The sequence below is a fragment of the Callithrix jacchus genome, chromosome 6 (genome assembly GCF_049354715.1).
Source record: "Callithrix jacchus isolate 240 chromosome 6, calJac240_pri, whole genome shotgun sequence".
NCBI classification, from domain to species: Eukaryota; Metazoa; Chordata; class Mammalia; order Primates; family Cebidae; genus Callithrix; species Callithrix jacchus.
This window is the reverse complement of record NC_133507.1, coordinates 135,253,870-135,266,847: the sequence shown is the minus strand read 5'-3', so window position 1 is coordinate 135,266,847 and position 12,978 is coordinate 135,253,870. Positions and strand designations below refer to the sequence as shown.

The following is a 12,978-nucleotide window of genomic DNA, read 5'->3' as shown; positions in this document are numbered from 1 at the left end:
CCCAGCACATGGCACCGATTTTCACTGCTGACATTTCCTTAAACTGAAACAAATTCAGCATATTTAGTAGTGTTAGAGTTATTTACAAATGGCAGTGCTATGCCCTCTTGTACCTGAGTGTGGCCATGTGACTTACCTGACCAATGAAATGTGAGCAAAAGCAACATGGGGCACCTCTGGGAGCAAGCCTGAAGTGCCAGCATGTGTTTGGCCACTCCTTTGTACCCTTCATCTGATAATACGAAAGTATGGGTCAGGCACTCCCATCCAGCCTGTGCTCTTCAGTGATTATGATGCACGAAGCCCCTTTGCAAACCTACAATGTAGTGCAAGAAAGATATGTTTTGCTGTTTTAAGCCACTGAGATAGTTTAGTTGGGTTTTTGTGCAGACACAAAATTTCAAGTTTTACATAAGATGACACATACTAAAAAAAGTTTAGGAAAGTCTCATTTTCTATTCTCATTACCAAATCAAAATATCCTATTACTGTTTGCAATTCCCAATTATAGTATATATTTCAGTGATATTCTGATGCTTCTTTCCTTTACAAAAATCACTACAATGGCAGCGTTAATAAACTTGTGTCATAAAGCAAAGAATGAAGTCTACACCTTCTTTTGCACAGACATTTTATGAGAAATGTGAACAATGATCCAATTCGTTTGTGTCCCTTTAACTAAAATTTCCTATCGGGGAATGCAAGAAATATTCTGTTCACTATGCACTATGCACAGGCAGCCAGCTGGCATAATTCTTCTTACTGGCACAAAGTGGACACACCTGGGTTACTTATCCTTCTATTTCTTTGGAAGCCATCCTGTAGGCTCCCATAATCCCCAGGAACCTAAACAGAGGCTAAACAAAATTGAGGCAGGATTCAAGAGGTCAGGGGGCACTTACATAATATCTAGTTATTGCTTATGGGTAGCTACTAAAATACAGGTGTTTATTTTGCTGATGGTTTTAAATTAAGTCAGTTCACAGTTGTGATAAATGGTTATAACAACTTTTAAAACCTTATTTAAAACAAAAAAATGTGAGCAATTAATTGAAAGATGACAAAAGTCAATGGATTGGATATTTATCAATAAAGAACATATTCTATTAAGATTTGGAAAGTAAGGCAGTTTCTCCACTAGAAGTATACTTTGAAAATGAATGAAGACTTTCTAAGCTTTTATTAATTCCTCTTGCCTGGCAGCATGTAACCTAAAATTGATAGAAGTGGAAATATCAATGACTTTTAGATCATATCCCTCTAAATATAATTTTCATTTAAAATAAACAATTGTGTATTCTCTACAAAGCAGAGACCAAGAATAAGACTTATAAAGGTTAAATTTGCCTGAAGATGTATCTGACCAACTGGAAATTGCTGAATTGAATGACTTATCATGTTACATTCACTGCCTAATATATGCTGTAGTTGGCAGGCTTACAAAATGAAAAATAAGCACCCATTTTTGTAATTGAAATTGCAATACAGCTCAGCTATCTTATCCTGACTTTAATGATAACAGATTAATAATTACAATTTAATGACAATTATTTCTAAGTCACTCAATTTTTCTTTTTGATAAGCTTGTTATGCAATAATAAAAACATCTAAAAAGGGTCAGTTATATGTTACATGTAAAATAATCCTAGACATGACCAGGCACAGTGGCTCACACACCTGTAATCTCAACACTTTGGGAGGCTGAGGTGGGAAAATTATAAGATCGAGACGATTCTGGCCAACATGGTGAAACCCTGTCTCTATTAAAATACAAAAAAAATTTAGCTGGGTGTGGTGGTGCACACCTGTAGCCCCAGCTACTCAGGAGACTGAGGCAGGAGAATCGCTTCAACCCAAGAATCAGAGGTTGCAGTGAGCAGAGATTGCGCCACTGTAGTCCAGCATGGCAACAGAGCAAGACTCTGTCTCAAAAATAATAATAATCCTAGACACTAAATTATAACTTTTGTTTAACACTGTGATAATCACATAAAAGTGTTGCAAACTTAAAAATATTCAAAGGGGGAGTACACAAAATAGAAAGACAGGTAACCAAAAGCACAGGAAGGTTCAAAGTATGTGCCATATGATGACATAAGTGACCATTTCTGTCAATATTGGGCGCTGAAACAGTGCTAGACAATGCTTTACACAAAAGTCAACAAATGGAACAGCTTTTGAAAATGGTCACCTAGTTTTTAACAGGTTTGCTAAATTAAGAATTCATGGATTCATCTATTTCAGTTATGGTATTACTCTGAATAAATGTCTATGATTTTCTGATTAGTTTTGTGGATAGAAAGTATGGACATCTCTTCTCTACTTTCATCTGCTTCCATTCCTCAAAGGCAAGGCAAAACTTTGCTGTAGCAAGGCTAACTTATTTGCATTATTGGCTAAGGGGACATGCCAAATAGTACTGTCCCAACCAGTTGGCATCTGTTTGCTTTACATGCCCAGCTATAAATGCAAGTTTATGCCTAAAGTGATAGCATCTTAGCTAACTGAAAATTTCATTTTCTGTAGATATCCACAAAGATTATTTCCATGTAGTTTGGCAATTTAAAATGTAATAAAATTCCACAGTAAAATAACTAAATTCCACTATTAGCAACTCAAGATACTTGATCTTACTACAAGCTTCCATAATATGTATCTTCTTTCTGATAATGTATGCTTCCATACTTCTTATCTTTGAATTTTAAGTAAAGTTGCAGTTATGACCACTTAGAGCAGAGGTCAGACATTCAAAAGCCAGGCATGAATTAGGTGGGCATATGAAGAGATGCATTCTACAGGTTTAACACATAGATCAATTCTTCACCTCAACATAGAATATACTGTCCCCCTTGTTTCAGTAAACATAACTTTCTTGCTCTTTCTTGTTCCCATGTTACCCCTTTTTGATATAGACATGAGTATTAGACATAGTTCTCCTCTTTACTGTTAAAAAAATAAATTACAAAATATGAAGATAAATGCCAAAGCAGATAAGGCTTAGCACTGGGAACACAAGTAGGGTGGTGATGGCTGTAGAGGGCTGAGGAATGCATGCATGTCTTGCCTAAAGCACCTGCTGCCTCTCAGTTCCAACAAATGGTGGAGGGGGTGTACGAATGTAAGCACAATGTTAAGAGGTAGTGCTTTTTTTCAAAAAGCCATATATTTGGGGTTTTCATTGAGTCGTTCAACAAATATTTATTGACAGTCTTAATTTATCAGGCATTATTCCAGTTGCCTGAAATACACTAGTAAACATACACAAAAACAGACAAAAAGATCCCAACCCTCATGTAGCTTATAATATATTGAGGAGACAGAAAATAGATAATAAATATATTCAAGTATATCACATAAAATGTTAGATAAAAATGCAGTGGAAAGGAAAAGACAACAGGGTAAGAGAGATTGGAAGTACATAGGGAGAATTTTGTAGAGGATAATGTATGAAATTACACATGCGGCAATCTGGCAAGGCCTCATAGAGAAGGTGACATGAGAATGAAGACTGAGACAGTGATAGAATTGATCATGATGACATTTAGGGAAGAACATTCCTGGCATAGGAAAAAGCCAGTTCGAAGTCCAATGTGGCATTTTCCAAAAAAAGCAGGAGGCTAGTGTGGCTGGAGAAGAAAAAGAGAAACAAATACATATTTAGGTGATTAGAATAAATTTTGAATGCTGACAGTAAATTTTTATTATAATTGTTTAACCCTGAGAAATGTCAACATTAGGAGGACCAAACAAAATGCGTCTATGGACTGCCAATTTTCTATCCCTATCTTTGATTTATAATAACTCATTAAATGTATTAAAAATCCTTAGTAAGATTATTTAAGACTATTGGTTAAATTGAAGATTCCTAAGACTATTCAGAAGATGAACAGATAAAAATAATTAAGTGAAGCCTTCTTGATTTTAGCTTCCCCCTCCCACCACACAAAGAGTAGGAATACAACAGAATCTTCTGGAACGTTCACATACTTTTTATTAATTCATTCAGAAAAATGTATTAATGTGTAAGTGGCAAGCTAAATGCCTGGGATATGGAACTATGAAAGGCATTCCCTGATCTCAAAGTACTTTAAAAGAAACTGTTTCTAGTGAATCACTATCCTTGAGAGTAGAGAATAAGGAGTATTTTTGTAATAGTAGCTATCATCACATTCATGTTCACAGGTCACAAGAAGAAGCCATACTTAAAAATTTCCCATGAGTGGCCAGGAACGGTGGTTCACACCTATAATCCCAGCACTTTGGGAGGCCGAGGCAGGCAAGCAAATCACGAGGTCAGGAGATCGAGATCATCATGGTCAGCATGGAGAAACCCTGTCTCTACTAAAATAAAAAAATTAACCAGGTGTGGTGCCACATGCCTGTAGTCTCAGCTACTTGGGAGGCTGAGGCAGGTGAATTGCTTGAACCCAGGTGGTGGAGGTTGCAGTGAGCCAAGATTGAGCCACTGCATTCCAGCTGGGTGACAGAGCAAGAATCCATCTCAAAAAAAAAAAAAGATTCCATTAGTAAAAAATAGTACTCATATTTATGACTGAATTTACAAATCCCTTTCACATATACTGCTACATTGATACAGTGTTTTATTTTGCTAGCTAGACTTAAGATGACAAAACAGCTAAGGTGGTCTGCTTATTAAAGTCAGAGTGGCTTGACAGAACCTCATGACAAAATGTAAATATACCTATTTGATATTCTTTGATCTTTATATGACTTCTGATATACAACCCTGTATTATTCCATTCTCACACTGCTATGAAGAAATAGCCGAGACTGGATGATTTCTAAAGGAAAGAGCTTGAATTGACTTATAATTCCACATCGCTGGGGAGACCTTAGGACACTTACAATTATGGCAGAAGGCAAAGGGGAAACAGGCACCTTCTTCACAGGGCAGCAGGACAGAATGAGTGCAAGCAGGGGAAATGCCAGACATCAGATCTTGTGAGACTCATTCACTATCAGGAGCACAGCATGGGGGAAACCACTCCCATGATTCAATTATCTCCACCTGTTTCACTCTAAAAATGTGGGAATTATGGGGATAACAATTCAGGATGAGATTTAGGTGGGGCCACAGAAACTATCCATATCAGTCTGCTCTGACACCTCCCAAATTTCATGTCCTTATATTTCAAAACCAATGATGCCTTCCCACAGTCCCTCAAAGTCTTCATTTATTTCAGCATTAACCCAAAAGTCCAAGTCCAAAGTCTCATCTGAGACAAGGCAAGTTCCTTCCACCTATAGCCTGTAAAATCAAAATCAATTTAGTTATTTCCTATGTACAATGAGGGTACAGGCATTGCATAAATTCTCCCATTCCAAATGGGAGAAATTGGTGAAAACAAAGGGGCTGCAGGCCCCATGCAAGTCTAAAAGCCAACGGGGCAGTCACTAAACCCTAAAGTTCCAAAATGATCTTTTTTTACTACATGTCTCAAACCTAGATCATGCTGATGCAAGAGGTAGGCTCCCATGGCCTTGGGCAGCTCCACACCTGTGGCTTTGCAGGGTATAGCTCCCCTCCCAGCTGCTTCCATGGCTTGGAGTTGAGTGTCTGTGGCTTTTCCAGGTGCATGGTGCAGCCGTCAGTGGACCTACCCTTCTGGGGTCTACAGGATGGTGGCCCTCTTCTCACAACTTTATTAGGCAGTGTTCCATTGATACAGACAGAAGATAGACAAATTCATAGGTGGACAGGTATGGGTCCCTGGTGAAACTCAACCTTCAAGCAAGGACAGCCTAAAGCCTGAAAACTGAGCTGCCAGTTCCAAATAAAGTCCAGGACCAGAGTGAGAACTTCCATCCCCATCTTATCTACTCTCTCTCAATTGGTTCCTTCTGAATGATGCCTTTTAACCAAACAAATGGTGCCTTTTCCAGTCCCACCCATGGACCAATCAATCCACATTCATTCCCCCATTCTAACCCTATAAAAACTCCAGACTCAGCCTGACAGATGGCAACAAGCTTTTGGGTTCCCTCTTGCTGCTGAGAGCTTTCTTTGTGTCACTGAATGCAATTCTACTCTGCCTTAGTCACTCTATAGTGATGCATACCTTATTCTTTTGGTCACCAGACAAGAATCCAGAAATCTCTGAACTGCTTGAATGAAAGCAGTCACACTCCTGCTCACCAAGCTGTGGGCAGAGAGAGTAAAAGACCTGTAACACTCCCTTCCACTTGCTGCACTAAAGGAGAGAAGAGGGAAGAGGCCACCGAGTGCCACTCCTTCCTGCTTACTGAGCTATGGGAGTGAAGAAGCCACTGGATGCCACTCCTTCCCACTCACCAAACTTAGGAGCACAAATCCCACAATATTTCTGGGAGTTCATCCAGGATCAATGAAACAGTGCAAGTAGACCTATGCCTCTCTGCTTTCATTCTGAGGCTCCTGTCCTCAAATATTTTTCCAAAAACGGATAGAACACGAGGCCTCTGTCAGCCAGTTTAGAGTGGGTAATACAGCCGCTGGTCTACAAGTTTCAGAGAACAGGCTTGCTAGGGAGGATTTTGCCAATCCCCCTTCACCCTCAGGTGTTGGGAATGTTGGCTTTATTCCAATCCAGCTTCTCTTCCAGAGGTCTAGCTGTCATGTGGGATCAAAATAAGGTCCTGAGACAACTGAAGGCATCTGGCCAAGGCCACACCTTGACGTTACCAGAAGTCTCCTGGACTGGCTCCAGTCGCCGACAGCCTGTTCGAGTGTCAGACCAAAACTTCCAGTCTTTCCTATCACATTTTCTTTCTTTCAAGACTCTTTTGGCTGCTATCCCCTCTTTATATACAACCCAAAGAGATAATATTACTGAGTAGAATTAATACTTGGCTTAGTCGTCAGGAGTGTAATCCTAAACAACGGTGTTTCTGTGCATTCTTAGAAACAGGGAAATGCAACAATTTAGGGAGTTTCCCTTCCTCTATTGAAGAAATCCATTAGCATAGTGCAAGAGGCTATTTCCCCCAGGCACCTTCCCTCCTCTGCATTTAAGTAGTTTTTTTTCCCACCATGTCAGGAATCAACATAATCCTGCAAATACAAGGAGCTTTTCTATATGAGGGATTAATTTTTTTCCTTTTGGGAGACATCTTATTAGATCAGGTCCCCAGTTCCCAGGGTTCTCTTTCTTTCCTTTGTCTGAGGAGGGTCTATTTCTATAGCTTCACCTTAGCATTACTCCAATGTATTTTTCAAGCTTTGTTTTGGAGCCCTAAAAAGAAAACTGGATCTGAGGATCCAGAGGCAGTCAACAATAGAAGGCTAGGACATAGTGCAGGTAAGCATGACTATCCCTGCCGACTAGTCCTTCCTGCTTCATGGCGGGGAGATCATGCTCACATTTATGGCATAAGCACCAAGAGCCTGTCCATGGAGCCAATACCAGGTACTGAGATTTGAGGAATCCTTCAAATTCAAGATGAGCAAGGGAGAGACTGAGGGATGTATTTTCTCCCCTCTCTTTTCCAGCAGGTAACAAACCATCTACAGCCTGTGCTCCCCTCAAGTGTATCTTGAATCACTGGGACTCCTTTGACCCCTCAGACGGAAGAAAAAATGTTGCATATTGTTTTGCCTCCATCCTAAAAATCTTCGTTTTAGGCAGATCCCAGCCTCACTCATGCCCCTATATGAAATGCCTTGTGAATACAGCCCCATTAAGGTACAAGTCTCCTGAACTCTACAGGGCTTAAGACAAATTAAAGGGGATCTTAGCAGATGAGCCTGACAGGTATATAGAGGCTCCACAAAATTTAACCCAAGTATTTGAACTCTCCTGGAAGGATGTAATCTTACTTTGGAATCAAATCCTGACTACTGCTGAGAAGCAGACAGCCCTGCAGGTGGTAGAGGAGTTTGGGGATGAGCTTTGTATCTCATATAGTGCCAAGGAAGGGGAAGAGCCTTATACAACTGTAAAAACAGAAGTACCATTGGAGGACCCTAAATGGGACACCAATCATGACATGTGTGATGGTTAATACTGAGTGTCAACTTCATTGAATTGAAGGATGCAAAGTATTAATCTTGGGCGTGTCTGTGAGGGTGTTGCCAAAGGAGATTAACATTTGAGTCAGTGGGCTGGAAAAGGCAGACCCACCCTTAATCTGGGTGGGCACCAACTAATCAGGTGCTAGTTCAGCTAGAATATAAAGCAGGCAGGAAAATGTGAAAAGATCAGACTGGCCTAGCCACCAAGCCTACATTTTTCTCTCATGCTGGATGCTTCCAGCCCTGGAACATTAGACTCCAAATTCACCAGTTTTGGGAATCAGACTGGCTCTCCTTGCTCCACAGCTTACAGATGGCCTACAGTGGGACCTTGTTATTGTGCAAGTTAGTACTTAATAAACTTCACTGTGTGTGTGTGTGTGTGTGTGTGTGTGTGTGTGCGTGTGTCTCCTATTAGTTCTGTTTCTCTAGAGAACCCTGGCTAATACAGATTTTGGTATCAGGAGTGGTTCTAGAGGAACAGAATATTAAGAATGGAGTTCTTTCATTGGTTTTATGGTTTCTGGAGTTGGCTGCTTAATCTGATTAGACCAAAAATGGTAAGGTCTCTACTTCTAATAGTATGGAGAACATTGATGGTTCTTGGTGTGAACTATTTATAGAGTTATGCAAAATAAATGCATTTGACACTCCTGATTCACTGCTCTTGAGAGGCAAGAAGTTTAGTGACCCTCTACATAATACCTTTAACCATATGTGGAGAACCAAGGAACATAATAATGCTGATTGGTTGCTTCTAAGTTCAGTGGACAAAGTGATGAAAGAAAATGATGAACTCAGGAATTCTACCTCCCAGCTTCAGAAGCAGACACTGAGCCTCAAATCTGCTAAGATTTCCCTGAGTGAGAGTCCTATCTCCTGTAGAGAAAGAGCTGACATTGCGAGAAAACAGACACAAGCTCTTATCATGTGAGTGGCTAGTCTGCAACAAAAAATGCATGCACATCCTTACCAGGTGTCTACATTAAAGTGACAGCATTGACTGGAAAAGAGTGGGACCCTGCAACTTGGAATGAGAATGTGTGGGAGGACCCTGACGAAGCTGGTGACACTGCACTTGTAAACTCCAATAAACCTTTTTTGACAGAAGGAACAGCTTCTCATGCCTCCCCAATCCATGCTGCCATCAGCCTTTCTACCTTGGTCTGAGGAGATAAACCCTGTGCTACCTGAGGCTGTTGCCAGGCAAGATAATGTTGATGCTTCTCAGGAGCCACCCCCAACACCCCTGTTTGCTTCTAGACCTGTAACTAGACTAAAGTCCCAGTGGGTCCCTAGAGGTGTGCTACACTTGAAAATAACTGCTTAAGTTTTCTAACTTATATAAACAGAAATCTGGAGAACAGGCAGGGGAATGGATATTAAGGGTGTTGGATAATGGTGGAAGAAACACAGAGGATCAGGTTAAATTTAATGATTTGGGCACGCTAAGTAGAGATTCTACATTTAATATTGCAGCTTGGGGAGTTAGAAAAGGTTCTAGAGTTTATTTGCTTGGTTAGCTGAAATGTGGATTAAATGATGGCCCACTGTGCCTGATCTCCCTTGGTTTAATGTAGAGGAAGGAATCCAAAGGCTTAGAGAGACTGAGATGGTGGAGTGGATCAGTCACTTTAGGCCCACTCATCAGCTGAGAGGTTACAGAAGAAATGTCCTTAACCAATGCCTTGCAATATAGATTTGTGTGGGCAGCACCTTCATCTTTGAAAAGCCCTGTAATTGCTTTTCTCTGTATGTCAGATCTAACCATGGAAACCACAGTCACTCATCTACAAAATTTAAATACAATGGAAATAATTAGATCCTGAGATGGCAGGGACCAAGTGGCAGCACTCAGCCATCAAAATCAAGGTGAGCGTAGCTACTGTAATGGACAGCAGTGACAAAAAAGCAATCAGAATAGTCTCACTTGAGTAGAGCTCTAGCATTGGCTAATTACTCAGAGTTCCTAGAAGAGAAACTGATAGGAAGCCTACTGTATTTCTACTTAATATATAAAAACAGACAACTTCTAGGTAGAAAGGACAAAAGACTAATTTGAATTATAAAAACAAAGGATCAGGCCGGGCGCGGTGGTTCACACCTGTAATCCCAGCACTTTGGGAGGCCGAGGCAGGTGGATCATGAGATCAAGAGATCGAGACCATTCTGGTCAACATGGTGAAACCCCGTCTCTACTAAAAATACAAAAAAATTAGCTGGGCATGGTGGCCTGTGCCTGTAATCCCAGCTACTCAGGAGGCTGAGGCAGGAGAATTGCCTGAACCCAGGAGGCGGAGGTTGCGGTGAGCTGAGATCATGCCATTGCACTCCAGCCTGGGTAACAAGAGCGAAACTTCATCTCAAAAAAGAAAAATAAAAACAAAAAACAGAGAATCATGGCCCCTCAATCAATTTCCAGACTCAAGACAAAGTTTACAGTCACAGAACTCTTTGAATGAAGGGGAGGCTAGGTCCTTTTGAGGAAGGACCCCATTACATTACCGACAGTTTATGCTGTTAATCTTTCTCCTGTCCTTCCCCAAGGAGACATCCAGCCTTTTATTGGGGTAACTGTGCACTGGAGAAAGGGAAAATATCAGACATTTCAGGGACTACTGGACACTGGCTCTGAGTTACATTGATTCCCAGGGACCCAAAATGTCACTGTGGTCCACCAGTTAAAGTAGTGGCTTATGGAGGGTTAGGTAACTAATGTGGTTTTAGCTCAAGTCTGAATTTTAGTGCATCCAGTAGGTCCCTGGACTTATCCTGTGGTCATTTCCCCACTGCTAGAATGCAGAATTGGCATAGACATACTTAGCAGCTTGCGGAACTCCCACGTGGGCTCTCTGACAGGTAAGATGAGGACTATAATGGTGGGAAAGGCCAAATGGAAGCCATTAGAGCTTCCTCTACCCAGAAAAAATAGTAAATCAAAACTCATATCCCATCCCTGGAGGAACTGTGGAGATTAGTGCCACTGTCAAGAACTTGAAAGATGCAGAGGTGCATCTTTCCCATCACATCCCCTTTCAACTCTTTCATTTGGCTTGGGCAGAAGACAGATGAATCTTGGAGAATGACAGTGCATTATCATAAGATCGACAAGTGGTACCTACAATTGCAGCTGCTGTACCAAATGTGGTTTCATTGCTTGAGCAAATTAACACATCTCCTGGTACCTGGTATGTAGCCATTGACTTGGCAAATGCCTTTTTCTCCATTCCTGTCCAATATGCCCACCAGAACCAATTTGCTTTCAGCTGGTAAGGCCAGTGATATACGTTTACTGTCCTATCTCAGGAGTATATCAACTCTCTGGCTTTGTGTCATAATCTTTTCCAGAGAGATCTTGATCACTTTTTGCTTCCACAAGATGTCACACTGGCCCATTACATTCATGTCATTATACTAATTAAATCCAGTGAGCAAGAAGTAGCAAACACACAGAACTTACTGGCAAGATACTTGCATGTGAGAAGATGGGAAATAAATCTGACTAAAATGTAGAGAACTTCTGCTTCAGTAAAATTTCTAGGGGTCCAATGGTATGGGATCTTTTGAAATATTCCTTCTAAGGTGAAGAATAAGTTGCTGAATTTGACCCCACCTATAACCAAGAAAGAGGTACAATGCCTAGTGGGCCTATTTGGATTTTGCAAGCAACACATTTCCAATATGGCCTATCCATTGAGTGACCCAAAAGGCTGCCAGTTTTGAGTGGGGTCCAGAACAGGAGAAGGCTCTGCAACAGGTCCAGGCTGCTGTGCAAGCTGCTGTGCCACTTGGGCCATATAACCCAGCAAATTCAATAGTGCTAGAGGTGTCAGTGGCAGATAAGGATGCTGATTGGAGCCTCTGGCAGGCCCCCATAGGTGAATCACAGCAAAGACCTCTAAAATTTTGGAGCAGGTCCTGCCATCTTTTGCAGATAACTACTCTCCTTTTGAGAGACAGCTCTCAGCCTGTTACTAGACTTTGGTGGAAACCGAACATTTTACTACGTGTCATGAAGTCACCATGTGACCTGAACTGCCTATCATGAACTCAGTGCTTTCTGACCCAACTAGCCATAAAGTGGGCAATGCACAGTAGCATTCCATATCAAATGAAAGTGGTATATACATGATTGGGCTCAAGCAGGTTTCAAAGGCAAACATAAGTTACATGAGGAAGTGGCTCAAATGCCCATGGTCTCCAACTCCTGCCTCCCTATCTTCTCTTCCACGGCCTGCACTGATGGCCTCATGGGAGTTCGCTATGATCAGTTGACTGAGGAAGAGAAGACTAGGTCCTGGTTCACAGAGGGTTCTGCACATATGTAGGCACCACCCAAAGTAGACAGCTGCAGCCCTATAGCCCCTTTCTAGGGCATCCCTGAAGGACAGTAGTAAAGCGAAATCTTCCCAGTGGGCACAACTTCGAGCAGTGCACCTGGCTGTACACTTTGCACAGATGCAGAAATGGCCAGATGTATGATTATATGCTGACTCATGGGCTGTAGCCAATGGTTTGGCTGGATGGTCAGGGATGTGAAAGAAGCATGATGGGAAATTGGGGACAAAGAAATCTGGGGAAGAGGTATGTGAATGGACCTCTCTGAGTGGTCAGAACTGTGAAGATATTTGTATCCCATGTGAGTACTCACCAATGGATAACCTCAGAAGAGAAGAATTTTAATAATCAAATGGATAGGATGATCCATTCTGTGGGCACCACTCAGCCTCCTTCTCTAGCACCCCATCATTGCCCAACAGGCCCATGAACAAAGTGGCCATGGTGGCAGGGATGAAGGTTATGCATGGGCTCAGCAACATGGACTTCGAAGGCTGACCTGGCTATGGCCACTGCTGAGTGCCCAATTTGCCAGCAGCAGAGGCCAACACTGAGCCCTGAATATGGCACCATTCCTCAGGGTGATCAGCCAGCTACCTGGTGACAGGTTGATTATATTGAACCTATTC

The 12,978-nt window shown here is 41.6% G+C and overlaps 1 protein-coding gene across 6 annotated transcripts in view; it reads right to left on the bottom strand.

Moving 5' to 3' along the window:
- The window catches only part of SPAG16 (sperm associated antigen 16), a 1,454,415-nt gene that overhangs the window by 938,129 nt on the left and 503,308 nt on the right, over positions 1-12,978 (bottom strand). For 4 of the 6 annotated variants that reach the window (XM_078328429.1, XM_078328427.1, XM_035305611.3 and 1 more), the window contains one exon: positions 6,081-6,161. The exons of the other annotated variants lie outside the window; for them this stretch is intronic. In XM_078328429.1, coding sequence (XP_078184555.1) covers positions 6,081-6,161 — 81 coding nt within the window. The remainder of the gene's footprint in view (positions 1-6,080; positions 6,162-12,978) is intronic. 6 annotated transcript variants of the gene reach the window in all.